Genomic DNA, 20,842 nt, shown 5'->3' with positions numbered 1-20,842 from the left:
CCTAGTCTTACCTCTGCCCCCTCATGTCCCCACCTGTTCCCCCCACATCTGTTCTGACCCCTAGTCTCACTTCTGCTCCTCCTGCAGCCACAGGGGTTCTTCACCCCCACCCCCACCTCTGGGGGTGGGGCAGCTGCTCCAGGAACCTCTTCACCCCTGCGCAGGCTGAGTGCTGCAGGGAGGGAGGGGGGGTGGAGCAGCCTGACCCATTGCTGGGATGGGGGAGGAGCAGACTGACCTATTGGGATGAGGCGGAGGAGGGGACTGACCCATTACTCACAGGAGTGGGGAGGAGGGAGGAAGAGGGAGCAGAGCCACTCTGAGCTGCCAGGCTTCTTCTGCTCCCTCCTCCCTCCTGTTGAGAATGGTGTCAGCTCCTGAGGGGCGGGAGAGAGCTTTGCCCAGTTCCTGCCACCAGCTCTGATTGGCTGCTCTGCCCTGGGGGGGGCGGAGCAGTGGGGAAAGCAGCGAATCAGAGGGGTTTTCCCTGGCAGGGCAGAGCTAAGCGCTGGTTTCCAGGGCACCGCAGGGCCAGGCTCGCCCAGCAGAGTGCCCTCACGGAGGGGCACCGTCCCACTCTGGTGTCTCTGGGCTGGGCAACAGGGAGAGTGGTGCCTGGCTTCCTGCTCAGGGGTGAGGGGCGGAGACGGGGGACCATCGTGCCAGTGCCCCGGGCCCCCCAAACCACCTGCGACGTCTGCGTGAACAGAGTAAAATGGGAGGGGCGGGGCCCCGGCAGACATGACGTGCCAGGGTCCCACGTTTCTGTGGACGGGCCAGTTCACACTCCTCTTCCATTGTTGCACTGTCTGTGCTGTATCGGGGAGTAGCAGGCTCTCTGCTCTGGCCTCCGCTCTGAATCAAAGGGAGGGAGAGAGCAGCCCATTGTCCATTGTGTGCCCGCAAGGATGAAGAATGTGATTCAATAGGAGGCTGGAATACATGGTCTGGGACATCTGGTTTCAACATGTGGCAAAGACAAAGCTTTCAGCCGGCCCCTGCGGAGTAACTACCTCACACAACTCTGCAGCCAACTGGGAGGGTAAACAAGTTGTTAACCCTCCTACCGCATTAACAGCACAAGGCCAGTACACAAAGCAAAGGGCAGCCTGCTGGATCCAGGGGTGAAAAACGGAGCTGCTATGGAATTATGTCACAGCTGCTCCAGGCCCAGCCTCTCCCTGCAGGAAATGCTGTCAGAGCAGGGGCAGGAGGGGGCTCAGAGCTACAGTAGTGCAATCCAGTCCCTGGAACGGTGCGGGAGTGCCAGCTCTAGGGAGGGACCCAGTAACTCCATCCCAGCCTCTCCCAGTAGGAGTGCTAGGCCCTATACTAGTACTAGGCTGCTATTGCAGGAGTCAGGAAGGGTGTCAACCCGCAGTGGAGAATGTAAGTGCCAGGGATCACTGGATGTGAGGACGCAGCAGGAATGAGGATATGTTCGCTGCACAGTATACAGCACTCACCAAGACGTTCATTTTTATTGAAAATTACGGATCAATCCTAACTGTCAAGAGGATGCAAAAACATGAACCGGCAGAACTCGATCCAAATGGGGACCAGATGCAGCCCCTCTGGATTCCCAGGGATGTTATTGTTTTAATACGCTGCTGGACCACATGACCCGAGTGCTATTTTTAACCTGGGAATAACTCCAAGCAGGCCCAACTTTATTTCGTTGCTGTAATTTATTCTTGACATTTCCCTTTAAAAACACGAGTCTTGTGCCAGGCCCGTCTGCCTCCCAGTGCAGCATCATGGTAACTGCTCTCTCCTGTCTCCTCCTAAGCCACATGCTGTTCTGGAGTGGCGCATGGTGCATTGATTCTCCCTGGAAGTAATAGGTACCTACAGCTATACTCATAGCCCCTGCTTCCCGGAATTCTGCTGCTTAGACAAGAAAATTAAAAACTACCTCCTGCTCCCACCATGGGACATTTCTTTGGGGACCTGAAGTTCCCCTTTCCTTCTGTTCGGCCCCAAGCTCCGCCCCACCAGCAAAGGGTTAGCTCCACACCAATGCTCCGCCCCTCCAGCAAAAGGATAACTCCGCCCCCAACCAGGGTATTTCAAAGACAAGGGAAACGCAGAGGGGAAAAAATTGTAAGAAGTGGGGGAGGGGGAAAACCTGTGACAGCTGCTAGTGGAAGCTCCTCAGCTGCAAATGTCGCCACTGTTCAGAGCCAAACTGCACCACCTCTTTGGCCACGGATAGATGCGGCTTTCCAGGAGGGTGACAGAGAACAGGCCAACTCTGCTCTGCATCTCTTTGTGGGGTCCATATTACCACAATGAATGTGGGGAGGGAGAGTGGAGGCTGGCATCACTGTAGCAGCTTCTTCACAGAGTGGTTTCGACGCTCTTGGTGCCTTATAAAGGGGACCCCACTGACTGGGAGATGAGGTGCTTGTACCCCTGTGCTCTGCTACATGGGAGGGTGGCTTCCACAGCAAAATGTATATGATCTCAAGGCCTGATTGCCCGAAGAGCTAGGCAGCTTGAGCTCCAGTTGAAATCAGTGAGAGCTGCAGACACTCAGCACCTCTGCAAATGAAGCCTTTAGTGAGGGCTGTACAGACTCAGCTCTCCAGCATCAACTGAACCCAGGGGGACCCAGGAACACCCAGGAACTGCAGCCTCAGAGCTATCAGGCCTCGTGGAGTCTGCACACGCTCTCGGTGCTCCAGGCCAAGCACTGGTAAATCCAGCCCATGAGCTACTCGTATCCCTCTCTCAGGGAAGATATCAGTGCAGGCAAACGTGACGGTTGTTTGCATTTATTGTCGATACAAAGGGAGCATGTGGAAAATGAGACGAGATGCAGGCCTAGGGCTCCAGGCAAGTCCCCAGCATGGCCCTTGGCACCAAAACATTTGAGCACCTCGGCCTCCAGCACTCATCTAACAGGGTTAGTGTTGCTGCTCTTAAGTGGGAATGAGGCCTGTTGCAAGTGTGAGGCCAGCAGGACTCGTCTTCTGGCAGGAGTGTCGCAGCCCAGTGCTGGGGGGAAGTGGCCATCACCTGCTGGCATCCCTGGAAAGTAGCTGCAAAGTTCCTCTGGGGAAAGGAAAGCTAAGGCATCTTGAGTCACCAGGGACTGGATGTGTTTCATACAACCAAGAGGGACTTGTTGAGCCATCTTGATGTCCTAAGGGTATGTCCCAGACCATAGTGCCGGGGAAGAGGTAAGGAATAGGCAGGGAGGATGGTGTCATGGCCAATCTGACTCCGGGAAGCTTCATCCTTGCATGAATGGCTGGAAAGGCAACTCCAGCTGGGGATGAAGGGCTCAGAGGAGGTGAGGGAGCAGAAGATAAGGGGACACAAGTCTAAATTCAGCTCTCGGTTACATCAGTGTAAATCCAGTGACTACAATTAAATTACTCCAAATTTATGCTGGTGCAACCAAGGGCAGAATTTGGCCCAAACTCTCTTACCAAGGCCGATAAAGAATTCTTTGCTTTTGGTGCTTTAAACCTGACTCAAATAACATCAAATGCAGCAACGTAGAGATAGTGGGCCTGATTCTGCCCTCCCGCTGTAAACAAGGGGTTACACCATTGAAGGCATGTCAGAGTAAAGCCTGTGTGAGATGAGTCTCAGTCCCAGTGGATTCTGGGATGGGGACTGTGGCGAGAGGATTGGGGAGGGGACATTATTTTGTACCATACGCACAGTCCTGCCCCAACATTCACCTGTTCTCTCTTGGGACTGAGCCATGTAGAAACAACACTGAGATGGCTCCATAACCTTCCTCACTCTGGAGGCAGAATGATCTTTCCTGGGGGCATTTGCTATGTTGCTTTCTTATTCTGAGAGCAGGTCAGTCCAGGGTTATTACACTCCCAGGGTTGAAAATGACTGGAGGGCAACCAAGCTACAGCTCATGTGGAATTTCCAGGAGTCAGTCTGAACATTAGCACTCCAATGCCAACTACCTTATTGCTAGAGCTGGTCAAAAAGCTGGAAAAACAGTTGTGCAGGAAATTTCACAACTGGTTCTATTTTAGGGGAGTTGAAATGGGCCCATTTTCCACAAAAGTTTTGCCGATATTTGTTTATTCAACCTTTTATTGAAAGCACTACGGAACATTTTTGGTAAACAGACACAGTCAATAAAGATTTCAGTCCCAATTTCCATACTGGTTCCTAGTAAAAAATTATTGGTAAAAAATCTCACAGAAACTTTTGTGAAAAATGGAAAATTATGACAATTAAAAAAAATGTTCCAGTTTTGAATAAAGGCCTTTTTTCCCCCATCAAAAAGCTTTCTGTGTGTAAACTTTTGACCAACTCTACTTCGGATGTAGTGTATTAACCTCCCTACTCTAGGGAAACATGTTTCAGAAGCTAAAGCTTATTGCAAAGAAAGTGAGCGTCATAGAGTCAGTGTCCATTTCACTTGTGAAAAGTACCTATGTCCTGCCTGTAAACTCTGGGAGTTGGAAGGGAAGTGGGGGGTCCATCTATCAGAAAAAGAAGTGGAATGGTCAGCCGGAAGACACGAGTGTAACACTTTCCTGCATATCTCTGCAAATTAGTTCCAGGAAAATGGGGAAAAGCCAAATGGAATTTGCTCACTAGTGTCATGAGTTTCCATTTGTTCTCAATCCACTTAAAACAGGTAGGTCTGCAGGGCTCCAAGGAACGAACCACGCAAGTCCAGATGTACTGTGGGAAGCAGATGCATCAGGTGTGGAAGGCATTAGAGGTTGTCATACATGCGTAAAGTCTTTTCCAGCTGCTGGCTGACTCTCTGGTAGAAGATGATCTGTTGTTTCAGGTAGGACTGCATCATTTTCTTAAAGTCTGCTATGCGCCGCTCATGGAAGTGGTTCATCTCTGCCTGGAGGGAAAAGCCAACCACGCGGCAGCGCTTCCGAATCCCATCTGCCTCCTCCTGATCCATCTTCCCCTCGTCACTCATCCGCTGGCTCTCCTTCACCTTGGCAAAGGCTCCTGCGAGGGGGAGAGAAATGAGACACCAAGGGTTAGTAAGATGTAAATAGCATGTCCCAGCGCTCCCTCTCTCCAAGCTATACTGTGTCCTTCTCTTCCACCCCAGCATCCCAAGAGAGAGACAAACGCTCATTGTGACCAGCAGGAGAGCTACAGATGCACCATGGCCTGGTTCTGTTCCCCCTTAGCTGTAGAACCAGGTCTTTCCCTTCAGGTTCACATACCTACTAATGCCTACACATTCCTATGGTCCTGGAAAAATCCAGCACTCCCTCTGCCAAGCCACACGAACGATGCCCTCCCTCTTCATCCTTAGTCCTTTCCAGTCTCCCAAACATCTGACTACACGGGACTGAATGAAAACAGGCAGCTGGAAAAACTGCATCAATCCAAGGCCCTGAGTGTCGCTTCACTATACAGCCAAGGCACTAGGAAGGCACCAGCGCACTCAAACGTTCCACAGAGAGCTCTGGACAGCAGTGCTGGGAATCACACCCCGGGGGGCAATCTCTGAGTAAGCATTGCTCCCTGCAAAAGAGAAGGAATGGATCCACTGAAGGCCCTGTGTGCTTTAGAGAAGCACAGTACTCTAGCACCGTTTGCTCTGGCCTTTGTGGATCAGACGGAGGCTACATTTTCATCAGGGTATGACACAGTTTGGCCCTGCCACGTGGCTAGATCGACGTGTGTTAGAACATGGCTGTGTCACTACCAGGTTTAACAGCCCACTGCTTTCAGAACATACATGGGGCTTTAGTGTATCCTGCACCATCCAGTACATAGTGCATCAGGTTGATTATCAAAAGACCTGTGCTCCGTCTCCAGTTTTCCCACTGTCTTGCTGTGTAACCTTCAGCAGGTCACCTAACGTCTATTTACTGTACCTACGTGTGAAGAGGGGATAATCATTCTTACTCACCTTTGTAAAAAGTGCTTGGAGAACTACTGATGAAGTGAGCTACATAAGGGCCTATTATTCAATTATCATAGACTAGGAATAAATCTACATTGTAGCGACCCAGAACATCAAAGCTGCTAGAAGAGGCAATAGATTAACAGAAGAAAGGAGCATGAGGTTTTATACAGTGTCTTAGAGATCTCAAGACACCCGACAAAGCAAAGGGTTCAGTTCTAATAGTGCAGTGACCACAAAGGTAAGATCTGCACATAGCAATAGCTTATACACCTTTGGATCTGTGGCAGGAGGGATGGGAAAGAAGGATATTCCTGCTGCTTCTTCCTCTTATTGCAAAATGACATGGGGCACTTATCTTCCACCTGGACAGCCACCACAGAAGGATAGAACAGACCCCAGTTCATAGATTCATGGATTTTAAGGCCAGAAGGAACCATTATGATCATCTCATCTGATCTCCTGCATAGCACAGGCCAGAGACTCTCACCCAGTAATTCCAGCATCAAGCCAAATTCTCCTCTGAAGGACAGTCTCTATAGCAGTGCAGCATCCCCCGCATATGCAGTGTGTTCAACGGGTACAGCAGGCCCAAAGTCTGCAACAACCTTTCATCTCCCAAGTGCCATGTTCAAACATAGATTAGGTCGCCTACTCTAAATACAGTAGATTCATCATTGTCCATAGCGGAAGTTTGTCCATCTCACAACAGGCTTTTCTGCTAGATCCCACCATTTGAGTGGGCCTCTCAGGGACTGTTTAAACCTATTCCCAATCATATTAAACTCTGCTGATATAAGTCACTCATAAACCAAAATAAGATCATGCACAGAGGAAGGAGTTTGCATCAGTTTAATGTAACTGGTTTAAAAACCTATTTAAGATAAACTAGTGCAACTTTCTCATGTGGACAACCACTTGTACCAATTTTACACCAGGTTAACTCCATTGATTTCAGTGGAGCTACTGCTGATTTACACCAGTGAAAGTCAAAGGACATTGAAGTCCTGTGTGTTGTGTATTCTGCTGTGTTGTACCTGCTGTGTCTTTATTATTATGTATTCCTATAAACATGCACATGTGACTAAGATCCTCAAGGCAGGAACCAGTCTTATGTTTTGACACACTTCACCTGTGGCACTATATAAATAACAATTACCACAAAAACACCAAACGGTTTGTTATAATAAATAGACCAGGGCAGGAGAGGCCAGAAGAAGATCAGCACAGGCTGCTTAGTCAACACCGAGGTGCATTAGCAGAACTGTGCCAAGAACTGAATAGCAGGAACTGCATGTCAGAATGATGATGCACTGGCGGAGTTCTGTGGGGTCCCAGAGCAGGAGGACTGAAAGGTCAGGATTCAGATGTATTGGCAGAGCTGCGTGAAGGTAGCTTGCACAGCACCTGTGTGTCCTATGCTTGGCTCTAGCAATTGCTATCATGAACTTCCACGGGTACTCTATTTGCCTAGGCAAAAAAAATTAAAACCTCTACTGCCCAAAGAGCAAGGATTGCTGGGAATTAAAGGCTTAGGAGGACCAACCATGGCTTTTTGAGACCCTGTTTGAAATCTAACTCATGTCAGATGTCAGGGGAATCACATCAGCTCCTAACAGCATTTGATACAGTTGTGAAAAATGCTGCGTATGTCTTTGCACTGCTCCTCCAGTACTGCTGAGGAGCATTGTTCTCAAGGGATAAGCAATGTTTCCCCATATCTTATGTCCTATGTCATGCTTGTTCTTCCTCTCCTGTGCAACCCAATGTGCTCCCTAGTGTCAGAACTTGCCACAGGACCCACTCACTGTGCTCCAGAATTTCATATTTCATTAAAAAGGGGGGGGGAGGTGAGATTTTCAAAGCCACAAGAGGGGGAATTGGATGGGTGCCCAATTCCCATTAATTTTAATTGGGTGTCCAAATCCCTGAAGCAGCTTTGAAAAACTCACTCCGAGTCTCTGGCCCTTACAGTTGTGAAGAAAACCTTCCAAAGGTGAACAGAGCTTAGCATAGCCAATGCAGGGTAGTGTGCTGAGTCTGCACACAGCCTGAAGCAGTAGCTCAGAGAAGTGTGAACTGGCTCATTTAAATGTCAACATTGTTAACTATTTCACTGCTGATGACTTTAGCAGAAACAGCCAGCTAGAGTGCTGATCCTGCATTCAAAAACCCTTCAACCCTTCCTCAACTGCCAAAGCTCCCAGATTCTTCCCCAATGAGTGTTGAAATTCACCTGAGGCTGCCATGGCATTTCCAGCCTGCTACATTAAACCACCACAGAATCAGGGCCCTTGGCACAGAAGTTAGGGCGAGTTTGCCACAGACTACATGGGGCCTGGCTCACATTCCCCCTCAGATGACCAGTTAAAACACCTCACTCACCCTGCCCCACCAGCAGAGTCCAGCCATACTGCAAAGAGGGCCATCGGCACTTAGATACCAAGTGGAAGGAGGGAGGGATTAGGCTGTGCCTTTACTCGGTGTGTTTTTACATGCAGATAGCTATCTCCATGTAAAATGGTAATGGAGACAAGGCCCTATGGTCTTTACCCCAATGGAGCTAGTTGCGGTAGACTCCAGCTAGAGGAGGAGGACTTAGTGTTGATCCCAGATATGGTTCATCAAGGTACAACTCCCTGTGCCTTTGTCTCCACTAGGATTTTACACCCAGTGAGTGATCTTGAGTTAGCGATCTCAAAGTAAAAACACACCTGTTTCTGCAGTGAACACATAGCACTACATAGATCAGGCCTGTCCAGGAATCAGAGGTTAAATTAATCCAAAGATTCACAGCACCTCCCCACCCTTTCCCAAAAATGGCCTCAACCCAACCCTGGAGGGAAGGCATCTAACTACAGCCAGAGTCAGGTTCACTAAGTCACCCCAAACCAGATCCAACACCATCCAGCTCCTCCAAACACCCTGCAGAGAGGGTCCCTGCCCAGCCGGTACCGGAAAGAAGATGGACTAGATAACCAGATTAGTCGTTTCCTTTCCAACATCTAGGATTGCATTATCCAGAGCCCCTGCTACTAGGAACATGACTGAGCCAGAGGCTTTGCCCACCAAGTCTCCTGGAATGATGTTGGACTACCTTTGTGTTCACCTTCAGAAACCAGTGACAATGTGAGCATGTGACATGGCCTAATTCCTTAGGTAACTGGAGTGGTACACTCAGTATAAGACTGTGATGGGGTATACAAACCTCTCACGGGCTGGAAAGGGTTAACGAATTGGCGTGAGCACAATCAGCACCACCTGCTACCCCTGCAGTGGGTGTCAGCCTATAGGAAGAGGATGAAAGGGGACAGCTTGCTCAGGTATAGCTACCTAGGAAGGAGAGCAGAAAACCAAGTGTTCTCACTTGGGGAGTGTAGCGGGGTAGTTACCCCACTCCGGCCCTGAAGGGGTTAAAACAGCCCTGGGAAAGGGCTGCTCTGGGGAGCCAATAAGGTAGGCTGATTGGAGAAGCAGCCACAGCTGCGGCCACGCCCCAATCAGGCCACAGCTGGCCCTATAAAAGGGCTGTGAGGCAGCTGCTAACAGAGTCTCCCTCTAGTGGTGGAGACAGAAGGACTTGGCTGCCTGGGAGCTGAACAGGGTACCTGAGGTGGAGCAGGGCTGGGGGAAGGCCAGAGGAGCTGGGGAGCTCCAGCCTGAGAAACCCCCAGGCTGCAGGCCTTGCTGAAGGCCCAGAGCAGGTACTGGGGTTGCAGAGGTGCAGCCCAGAGTTAGGGAAAGGCAGCAGGTCCAAACCCCCCTTGCCAGTGATGAGTGGATTATAGACTGCAGTCTTCCCCAGTGAGCAGGGGCTAGATGATGACTAGCAGTAGCCACTGAGGCAAGGTGGGGATAGAGAGTTGGGGATTCCCCGGGGAAGGGAAACCCAGAGAATGCAGGGGGTACTGCAGAGGGCAGAACCCTGAGGGAAGGGGCACTGGGGTCCGGGAGGGACACGGGGGCCTGAGGCAAGCGGGACATCAGCCAGCAGAGGGCGCTCTGGAGCTGGAGACCTAATTCCCAGAACGACCAGCAAGAGGCGCCATGCCAGTGAGTTGTCGACTTGCTACAGGGAGAGAAGCCAGGAACCGGGCAGGACTGTGGCTGGTCAGAGCCTCCCTGGAGGGAAGGCAGGCCAGACACTGGACTGTTTAGGTTTAATAGAGACCTGCTGATGCCACAGTAGGGGGTGCCTCACCTGAGGGAAGGGTGGGATTTGAGAGCTCAGCCATGGGCAGGTGGCCCATTAACCTCAGAGGGACTGAGAACTAGGACAAAGCTTCCTTTATTTTGTGATTATTTGGGGACTGTGACTTTAGACTCTTCTACTCCAGGAGCAAGGGAGCATGGGGCGAGGGTGCCAGTGTTTGAACTTTCATAGTGAAATGGACAGAGAGCTGAACCACCAGAATGGGCTGAAAACCCCATTGGGGAAACTGAGGTGGAGCGAGTGCAGCACAGGGGACAGTGACCCAATAACAAAGACAATCCCCCCCAAACTCCTTAGACTTTGAGATGTGTTAGGTCCCTAAAGATCATTTCCACCTTGTCCCCAACCAAGAGCAAGAATTATCTGGAAGATCCTAGTCTCCTCAGACAAGTAGGGAAATCCTTCCCAAGCAGCAATACACGCACACAGAATCACTGCCATTTCCCATTGTATCCTTTGTTTCCAATGAACCTGGAGGAATACTGCAAAGGAGAATGCATGAACCTCCATTGGCCTGCCCAATGGCTATATGGTTTGACCTTGTTTGTCTGCCCTTATTATTCAGTATTTGTAAATGCTCTGGGAATGAGATTCCATTCGCATGAATGTTAACGGATTGGGTGCTCGTCCTGTAAATACAGTTATTTGCATGGGAACGGGGTCATTAGTAATTCACTGATAGTTGTGCGCTGTACAGGGGTCAGCATCACCATGTTGCATGACGGACACTTGACAAAATTACCGGACTTAGTGATGGACATTGGCGGGGGGTGGAAGGGGGATCCCAGCTGAGGCAGGGGGTTGGGGTGTGGGTTCTGGGGTGGGGCCAGAAATGAGGGGTTCAGGGTGTGGGAGGGGGCTCCAGGCTGGAGCAGGGGGTTGGGATGTGGTGGGGTGTGAGGGCTCCAGCTGGAGGTGTGCAGGCTCTGGGGTGGTGCTGTGAATGAGGGGTTTGGGGTGTAGGAGGGTGCTCCGGGATGGGACCAAGGGGTTCGGGGGACAGGAGGGGTATCAGGGCTGGGGCAGGGGGGTGAGGCGCAGGGGTGTGTATGCAGGCTCCATGCAGCGCTTACCTCCAGCAGCTCCTGGAAGCAGCAGCATGTCCCCCCTCTGGCTCCTACGCGGAGGCACAGCCAGGCAGCTCTGCGTGCTGCCCCGTCCACAGGTGCTGCCGTCACAGCTCCCATTGCCTGCGGTTCCTGGCCAATGGGCTGGGAGCCTCAGAGTCAGTGCTCGGGGAGGGGGGACGGAGGCAGCATGCCTGCAGAGCCACATGGCGCCTGGCCACGCAACAGCAGGGACAGGGAGCCACTTGCGGGGAGCCGCCTGAGGTAAGCACCTCCACGGACCTCAAAATTTTTACCATGGACGTGTTGCCGACCATTGGTGCTGTACTCCCGTTTAAGAAGTTTTAGTCTTTCTGATCAGGGGAGCAGAAACAATCCCAGGTGACCAAACACCATGATTAGTCAAAGGGAACAACTTACAAACAAGCCACGTGTATGCACAGCCTGTTCAAAAAATCCCCACTCGCAAATGGATTCGAAAAATCTAAGTCTGTTTAGGAAAAGAATAAAAGGGTAAATTTTCAATGAACTCTGGGCCTTACTCTCCGCTGGCTTATTGTGCAAAGTGAGTATAATGCAGAGCTCAGCAGGAACCAGAATTTATGTTTTGTAGGAAATTTCACAATTTCAATTTTTCCCCCATTCTAAAATGGACAACAAACTAAATATTTCCTGTGAAACAAAATCCCCCTCAAAAAATTATTTTGGAGTCAACAGAAATGTTTCCTTTCGATACAATCAAAATATTTCCTTCCAATTTCAACCATTAATTTTTTTTTTAATTTTTGTTTTTTGTATGAAAAATAATGAATTTTGTTTCAAAATGAACAACTGAAATGGACCGTTCTGGATATGTCAAAATGAGACATTTCGAGAACCTTCATTTCATTTCTTTCTAAAGAAAATTTTGTCAAAATGACACATTTTTCAAAACATGTTAATTTCAACCAAAATGGCAATTTTTTGTCCAAAAAAAAAGACATTATGATTAAAAATTTCCAACCAGCCCTAGTGTAAAGTGCTGCCAAATCAAGATGATAGTGTTTCACCCTCACTTTGCAGTGGGGTTACTTACTGCAAACCAGAAGAATCAGACTCATTCTTAGCAATGAACCAGCCTTGATTTTAAAATGCAGTGATGGCAAAGGATATTGCTCTGTGTCCGAGGTAAGTCAAGATGGGCTTCACAAGGCACTTCGTTATTTATATCACAGGAGTACCTTGACGCCCTGATCAGGACCCCATTGCACTAGGCGCTGTACGTGCATATAACAAAAAGTCAGTCCCTGCCCCAAAGGGATGACAGTCAACTAGCTGCTTCACGGGCAGATACAAGAGTCCTCTTTCAATTGCGCTTTAGTTTCTGAGGGTTGAACTAATAGGCAGAGCTTTTCCCTCTCTGATTTCTGACTTTTAGGCCTTGCCTAGCTTAAAATGTTTGGTCATGTTGTAGCTCGGTTTAACTGATCACCAATTCACTTGAGCTAACTAAGGCCTTGTCCATACACAGAAGTTGTACCAGTTTAACTGAGGCCTTATCCACATGCAGAAGTTGCAATAGTTTCACTGAAATCAGTTTTCAGACTGATTTAAATGAGTGCAAACCCCTGAGTGAACCCTCTAATTTTGGTTTAAGGTGGCTTATTTCAGTTTAGCTTAAAGCTGTTCCTAACCGACTTGAGTTAAATCAAAATAACCCTGGTTTAAGCCAAAATAAGAGCATCCACATAGCCTTTTGCATCAGTTTAACTAAATCGGTTTTAAATACACCATAAATTCAATTGCTGCAACTTTCTCATCTAGACAAGCTCTAACATGAGTGTAAATGCAAATGATGGCACTCCACCTATGTTTAATCTTGGGCATGATTCACCCTAAGGCTCAGGGAGGGTCAAAGGAAAAATTATGCAGACAGAGAAACAGGTCTGAAAGTCAGAACGAGCCGTAAAGTGAGCCACAACCAGGAACACTTTTTGTGGAATAACTAATTTAGCATTTACACTCAAGTTCACTGGAAATTAACTAGTTCACCTGACACCATGAACAAAAGTCACCATCTAGACAAGGCTTTGGGAGGGTAACTGATGCTTGTGGGAAAGGCGGTTTCTATTTTTTTTTTAATTCTGTGAGAAGGAATTCTGCTCGGCTGTTTGCCGCATTCCTCTCTCCCATTCTTGAGCTCGAAGTCCATTTGCATGAAAACAGAATCTCTCCTTCCTAAGAGTTTCTATCAAGGCCAGCTGCGTGCGCCTGACCTGAGGTTAGAGTCCTCTGTTTGTGACAGCACAGTAGGCTGTGGGTGGAAGTTAATGTGATGTCACAGGATTATGACTCCTGATTGGGATGTAGCAGGAACAGAAGCTCTCTTTAGGCACAAAGGTTCTAATCTAAGCCAAGCCCTGCCCTTGGTTACAGACACAAGCCTCGCTCAGGGCAGATTCTGGGCCCTACTTTCATACAAAAGTCCTTAGTAATAAAGAATGAGTGGAAAGAAATATAGAAAATCTTGAAGGTTAAATTCCATCTTGGGGTAAGTGCAGGGAAGGCAGCTGAGTGACACCCGAGAGGAATTTGGCTCCCAAGGTTTAAGAAGAATTGTTTCTAGCTGAAATCTATTATCCAGGTTCTCTGGGTCGTGGCAGCTGCTCTCCTAGGAGTAGATTCTGCCATCCTCACACACAGAGAGTAGCACTTTACTCCATTAGTAGTGCCATTCATTCCAATGGAGCTACTTGCAGTAGCAAGGTTCTTCTGAGGCCACGTCTACACTACAAAATGTTGTCGACCTGACTTACGTCGGCATACAGCCACCACAGTTATTAAATCACTTGTGTGGGGACTTGGCTGCTTGTGTCGGCCGTGCACGTCCGCACCATGAGCGCGTGTGTCGATTGTATTGTCAATGTGGGGCATTGTGGGACAGCTCCTGAAAGCCAGTAACAGTCAATGTAAGCAAAGCAGTGTCTACACTGACACTGTATCAACCTAATTACGTTGACCGTGCCTCGATGCCGTTTGGGAAGGTGGTGTTACTAAATCGGCACAACTAGGTCAATGCAAGGCAGCTTACGTCGACCTAACCCTGTAGTGTAGACCAGGCCTCAGTTTAAGGGTGGCTCTCAGCATTTAGCAGGACACTTCCTCATGAACACAGAAGCATTTTTTTTACCTGCAAGCCAGGTGTGACTCACCATTCTGGTAAGATAAACCAGATCCCACCCATAAACCGCAGCCCTTCTGTCCGTACTATGGCTTCCTGGATACATACAATGGCATTGTAGAAAAGCATCTAACAGCCCAGTCTTCCTGCCGGTACCTTTCACTGGCAAAATATTTGCCCTGGAGTGAAATCAGAGCTGGATCCTCTTGCCAGCTTCCTCCCCTTGGATGGAAATGCAAGTCAGGGGGGCTGGCAACCCCGAAGGAAGACAGAGAGTCTATGGGTAGATTTTTCTCCAGTGGGAGTTAGGTTCCTGTGCTTTTGGAAATCTATCCCTCTGTGACGGACAAGGCTGTTTTCTCTTGAGCAGGCATTTTGTTCCTGCAGCACCTCCAACCTGGGCCTCCTGGAGTGGTTTACAATGCAGTACCTCTTGTTTTGCCACATGTCCCCAAAACACCCAAATGTCTCACTTTCGCCAGGCCACATATGACTAGAGGAGGGAGCCTGGCACAAGCAGTAGGACTTCTGAGATTGAAAGGGACTGCTTTTCCTCAAGTGCATGACTCTCTATAGTGATTCTCACAACTCTGCTGCTAGCCAAACACAGACACAAACAGTGTGTTCAGGAATCCAGGCCTCACCAGGACTCTGACGCCAGCTACTCTGACAAGCAGCATGCCAAGACTTTGTGCTGGCCTTGCTACTCCCACCTCGCCAATGATCATCTCCTGTTTCCTGGGCACTCTCTGTCCTCTTCTGGGATAAGACAAAATTCTCCAGCTCTCTGGCCCAACAGGGCAGCCTGGCTCTGCACTGGCAGACATGGAGCAATGAATTTCCAAGAGGTCTTGCTCTCTGGTGCTCTGAGGCTCTCTGAGAGGAGCTAACAGAGGCCTTGGGCTTCCCTAGAAGCAAAAGACTGTCTAGGCTCAGAGCAAAAATGATCCTAGCCACCTGCAGAAGGTGCCCTGGGCTGCTCCCTGCAACCAGCATGGCGAATACGAATGCATCACAGTCAGCTCTGCCAGTATGGGGAAACAGGGATTTATCTGTCACTAGATTTCCTTTCCACACATTACTGGAGAGACTGAGGATACTTAATCAAGGTCTCATTATCTTAATGGCGGACATGAGAAAGGAGGAGGAGGAGCTGGCTGGTCCTGGTCATGAGGTGATTCCTAAGCAGGGTTCATTCAAGAAAGTCTCTGTCAGGGCTGGACTCCCCATCGAGGAACCAATCACAGGGCTGCCAAAATGCACTCCGCTTCCCCTTCTAAGTGTGAGTCAGCAGGAGGGAAATCGGGTGCCACAGCCAGAGTCAGGTAAAATGTCAGGTGGTCACATGGAATGCGAAGAAATATAGGGCATTAAGCAGCAGCACATCTGACTTGTGCATAAGGCAGATCCTGGCCCATATCCTAGTCCCAGAGATTCAAACAACCCTTTCCAGAGGCAGCATGGTCTAAGAGACTGAATATGAGGCTGGGAAAAACAACACTTGAGCTCTGCCTCTGACTCACTGTGTGCCTTGGGGAAGTCACTTAGGCCCAAATTTCCTAAAGTCGCCTCTAATATTAGCTGGTCCACTTTAGATACCTCAGCGACTTGCAGAGTACGAAGCATCCACGATTCCAGCTGAAGTCCCCAGGGGCAGGGGATACTAAGGTCCTCTGAAAATCAGGCTCTGGAGCTTTCCAAACTTGGCACCCAGAAAAATGAAGCACCTAAAATTCCAGGTCCCTGTTGAAACCTTGGACCCTAATTTAATTGTTCTCAGGTTCCCCAGCTGCAAAATTAGAGTAATTATGTGCACCTGCCTCCCAGGACTAACAGGAGGTTGAATTAGTTAATGGGGGCACAGCACTTTGAAAGACAAAATACCGTGAAACTTCTATAAGAGGCTGCCTACCTCCTGTCTTGAGAGACCACCCCAGATTATCCCCAAGGAAATACAGTCCAATCCTGCTCCACCTTCAGGAGAAGGCCACCTCCATTAAACAGCCAAATGTTGCCTGTCCCTGGGGCAGTCTCCTGAGACAGGCTTATCATGGCAGCAACTCAGGCCCAGAGAAAGCTGTGCCTGGGCATGACTTACCTTTCTGAAGGTGAATGATGTCTGGGAAGTTGGAGAGGAGCCCTTGGTACAAGGAGAGAGTGTCCAGCATGAGGAAAAGGTCATTCTTGGGCTGCTCGGCGAACATCTCCCCAACGGTCTCGTACGTCTTGCCTGTGTGCGAGATGGCATTGTTGAGCGCATCCGAACTGTAGGGTGGGTCCATCTGGAAGGAGTAGCTGATGGCTTGGAAAGCGTTGCCCAGCTTCTGGAACTCCTTCCGGAACCCCCCCACATGCTTGCGCACCAGCTCCGAGGCCATGTTGGTCAGTTGCAAGACGCTGTCGTCCATCTTCTTGCTGAAGGCCTTGAACGAGTCCACCCGGTCTTCCACGTCCTGCAGGTCCTGATGCTCTGTGGGGATCTGGAAGGTCAGCAGGAAGCTGGCCCCCACCATCTCATCCTTCTCTGCCCGCCGCTTGCCCATCTTCCACTGCTTGTCATCGCGGCAAGTGAGGAAGTGCTGGAAGCCCTCATACTGGGACAGCACAGGGTGGCTGGTCATGTGGTCCATCCACAAGATCAGCCTCCGCTTGCGCTTCTCGATGAAGTCCTCCTCGAAGCGCCCAGTGGCCTGCTTCTCGGGCAGGTGTGGAACCGAGATCACTGTGAACTTGTTCAGCAGGCGGTTGTACAGCCAGTCAAAGTGCTTGTACCGCCGATAGACCGGCGCATTGATGCTGCTAGGGGTCAGCTTGTAGGAGATGTAGCTCTTGATGCCCTTGAATTTCGTTTGCTTGGTAGGCTCCTCCACAGAGCAGATGAAAGGGTGCGGGTTGGCCCTCCACTGGGGGCCCTTGGGACCCATCTCGATGGAGTAGGTCTCAGCGATCTTGGACATCATGGGCACATCTCCCAGGATAAAGGCCTCCACCCCAGAGCGGACGAAACAGGAGAAGCGGTTGAGGTTCCGCCCCACCACGCTGCCCCTCTTGGAGGAACTGATGCTGTCCTGCCTCTCCAAGGCTGGCTTGGGACGATAGCCAGCATTCTGGTTGGGGTATGCCGCAGGGTACTGCAGGTTAGGGGAGGGGTGCCCATTGGTGCCAGGGCTGCCCCGTGGCTCTTCCACCACTGTGCAGCCATCGTCCCAGTCGTCCCAGTCATCATCATCATCATCCTCAAAGCTGCCCTGATGGGAGGTGTTGGTGTTGGAAGGGGGCATGTAGAAGGACTCATTCCCAGGGGAGCTGGCTGGACTGTTTGAATAGTCTGTATAACCGGAGCTCGACCGGGACCTGAGGATCTCGACGTAAGAGGCAGGGAAGATGCCAGTTTCTCCTCGGCTGTTCTTGCCCTGCAGCCACCCGTCCAGGGAGTTTTCGCTGAAGATCACCAGCTCCTCATTCTCCTGGATGCTGATCTCTTCTTTGTTTTCACTCTGGAAGTTGTAAAGTGCTCTGGCTTTCAACGCCATGACTGCTCCCTGGAGGACTGTATAACTTGACACCCCCCCAGCACCACCACTAAACCAACACCTCAGACGCTTCAACAGTCAGAGACACCAGTTTATAATCTATAAAACACCAGTTTATAATCTGTAACAGTGATGTGGAAAAAAGTTTAGTTGAATTCACCTCGAAGTAACAAAAATATATGTTTATATTTTTTTCTAAAAATTTTTAACTTCAAGGCCTATACATTCACACTGCAGTCTAAATTCATCGGCTAAAAATGGCATTCCTAGGGCAATCAAACATGTTTTGCACCCTCCGTTTAGGTGATATAGGCCTCAGTCAGATGGACACACATCCATAAAATTGTCAGCTCCATATAGATTTTATCTAGCTGTCAGTCTGTCCCTGCGCTGTCCACCTTTCCGGTTTGAATTTACATTAAAAATATTCCCAAAATAATCTTGATCGAATGCAAGAAATCAAAAATCCCTTCTTCTTTTTCTGGAATTCTTTTTTTTAAGGATTAAGAAAAAAATTATAAACCTTGGACCATCTTCCAAAAAGCATATCCAGTGCAATTCAGAATCACAGTGCTTGAAAAATACCTTTAAAAAAAGGCAAAACAAAACAAAAGCAGAACCTTAAATGATCCCAACACAAATATTTTGCAATTCCTGATGGGGCTGATTTTTTGAAATCCACAAACCTCCAAGGGGGTGGAGGAAACTAAAAAGCCAAAAAGCAATCCAAGATTGAATGTGTCACGCCTCTCACACAGCAATAACAACACAGTCGCCTAAAAAAAACCCACCCTCTTCAAGAAGATGTTAAAAGTTCACGCGAAGTTTAAAAACGGAGACAAAAAGAGAAGTACTGAGCTCTTCCGGGATAGGGAATCTTTAAATCACTTTTACAACCCAAATTGACAAGTGCCAAGTAAAAAGGGAAGGATTTGCCACTCACCCACCGACACAAAGTTAGACAAGTCTCTGATGAGGGCTGAAAGATTTTAGAGTCAGATCCATTGATTCCGTCTGAAAACTGTTTGGCAAAGGGGTTTCTTTTGTTGGGATTATTTCCTGGCCAGTTCCTCTCTGCGCCCTGAAATTAATACAGTCAGAGCAAATAATGATCCAGCCCTTTGGAGAGGAAACAAAAACCAACCATCAAAAATGTGGTAAATTCCCTTCTCTTTAAACGAGCTGCACACAAAACCCACCGAAGTTCCTCCCAAACGCTGCAGTGTTTCCAAGATGAAAAGCCAAAGCGTCAGACAAGGGAAGCAGCGATCCACTGGATCCCTCCTTCGGAGCACTCCCTGCAGATTTTGGGGTGCAACAACAATGAAGTTTCCCAATTCCCAGTGATTGCAGGGGAGTGGGGTGGGGATGCGATTCCGTTTTCTTGTGTCCGGGGGTGAAGAGGGGAGCGAGGAGGGGGGGAAAGCTGCCTGAAGAATTCAGCAAAACAGAGGCACTTCCGTTTGGAGAGAGGGATAAAGCCAGGGGACACACTTCTCCAGGCCGTGCTGGGCGAAAAGATCTCTGCTCTGGCCCCAGTCCTGGCTGCTGGGGAGCTGCGGCTTGCAGGGAGACCTGGAGGCCCAAATAGCTACACGTGCCCCTTCAGACCCCCTTCTCCGGGGGCAAGGACCGGTCACCTCCAGCAGAGTTCTCCTCCCTTCACTCCATCTTGCCGAGCCGCCGGCCGGGATCAGCTCCAGCCAAAGCTCTGCGCGCACAAGATGATCCCGGCCTCCGCCGTTCTTGCGCAGGGCGCTTATGCAGGAGAAGCCCCAGTCTCTGGGCTCCTCCTCCCGGCTCTGCGCTCCCAGGTCCCGCTCAGTTTTCCTTGTTGATTCCTTCCTGCGCCTGCTATTTTGGGGTGCCCCCTGTAAGTTTTGGGGAGTTGCCTGTTGTAGCCTGGGGGCTCCCCCTTTCCCTGTTTGCTCTGCCCCCCACGTACCCCTGGATGCCTCTGCCCCGCTCCACAGCTGGGTCCCTCTCACACTCCAGCCTTTTCCATGACGCAAGGGAGGGAGGCGAAGCTCGAAAGTTTAAAAAGCCTTCAGGCTAACACCGAGCCAGGCAGCGGGGAGCCCAGCTAGGTCACAGGCTGCCCTCTACAGGCAGCCAGCACAGCTGGCCTCAGGAGCTGGGTTTCTTATCAATGGGGGGCATTTATCTTCCTGAACATCAGAGGGCCTCATGCGCAGCTGGATCTGAGCACTTCCAGCATTTAGGGGGGTTCAGAGCTGAGGCAGGTAATACCTAGCTTTTCATCAGTAGATATCAACCCGCTTTACAAAGGAGGTCAGTATGGTTATCCCCATTTTACAGATGGAGAAACTGAGGCACGGATGGTGAAGTGACTTGTGTAAGCTCTCCGAGCAGGCCAGTAGCAGAGATGGGAATAGAACCAGGTCTCCTGAGTCCAGTGCACTAGCCACAAGGAGACACTGCCAATTCCCTTATTATAAGTTAACAATTTTAATAATTATTGTTATAACAAAAACCTACAGACCTAGAGCTTGATTTTCCTGTCCTTTGCACAGATACAAACAAGGAACAACTCCATTAAAGTCAATGGAGTCACACCAATATAAACCTGGAACAAGTGGAAAATTTGGCCCCTAGTGTGTCATATCTCCTCTGCCTGTCTAATTGAGACCCCAGTCCTGCAAGTTGCTCCCCATAAATGAACATGTGGCCCCACCTGCAGGATCAGGGCCTTAGATTACATCTCACTGGTGCAGGGAGTATCTGTATTTGAAGGCTTGTATCATGCCTGGCACATTATCGGCAGGGCCACCCGGGGCCCCAGGCCCTGGGCCCCGCAGGGGCCCCGCAAGCCCTGGCCGAGAATCCCTTTCCTCACCCGGCGGCGGTCCGGGTCTTTGGCGGCATTTCGGCGGCGGGGGGCCCTTCAGTGCTGCCGAAGACTCGGAGCGCCGCCCGGTGAGTACAAGCTCCCCCGCTTTGCCCCAGGCCCCCTGAATCGTCTGGGCGGCCCTGATT

General features: G+C 49.9%; 1 protein-coding gene across 2 annotated transcripts; it reads right to left on the bottom strand.

Moving 5' to 3' along the window:
- Positions 1–4,705: 4,705 nt before the first annotated feature.
- On the bottom strand, positions 4,706–17,845 carry SNX33 (sorting nexin 33). 2 transcript variants are annotated; one of them, XM_065412596.1, is made up of 3 exons: positions 16,677–17,845; positions 16,411–16,454; positions 4,706–4,959 (listed from the first exon to the last, which is right to left on the bottom strand). In XM_065412596.1, the coding sequence occupies exons 1-3, from the start codon at positions 17,843–17,845 to the stop codon at positions 4,706–4,708; spliced, it is 1,467 nt and encodes a 488-aa protein (XP_065268668.1). The 2 variants fall into 2 exon arrangements, with proteins under 2 accessions (XP_065268668.1, XP_065268667.1); XM_065412595.1 differs by having other exon boundaries at positions 16,411–17,845.
- Between the last annotated feature and the right edge of the window lie 2,997 nt (positions 17,846–20,842).

This window comes from Emys orbicularis, chromosome 10 (assembly GCF_028017835.1).
Source record: "Emys orbicularis isolate rEmyOrb1 chromosome 10, rEmyOrb1.hap1, whole genome shotgun sequence".
NCBI lineage: Eukaryota > Metazoa > Chordata > Testudines > Emydidae > Emys > Emys orbicularis.
The sequence above is the reverse complement of the archived record's forward strand: the minus strand, read 5'-3'. Positions and strand labels throughout refer to the sequence as shown.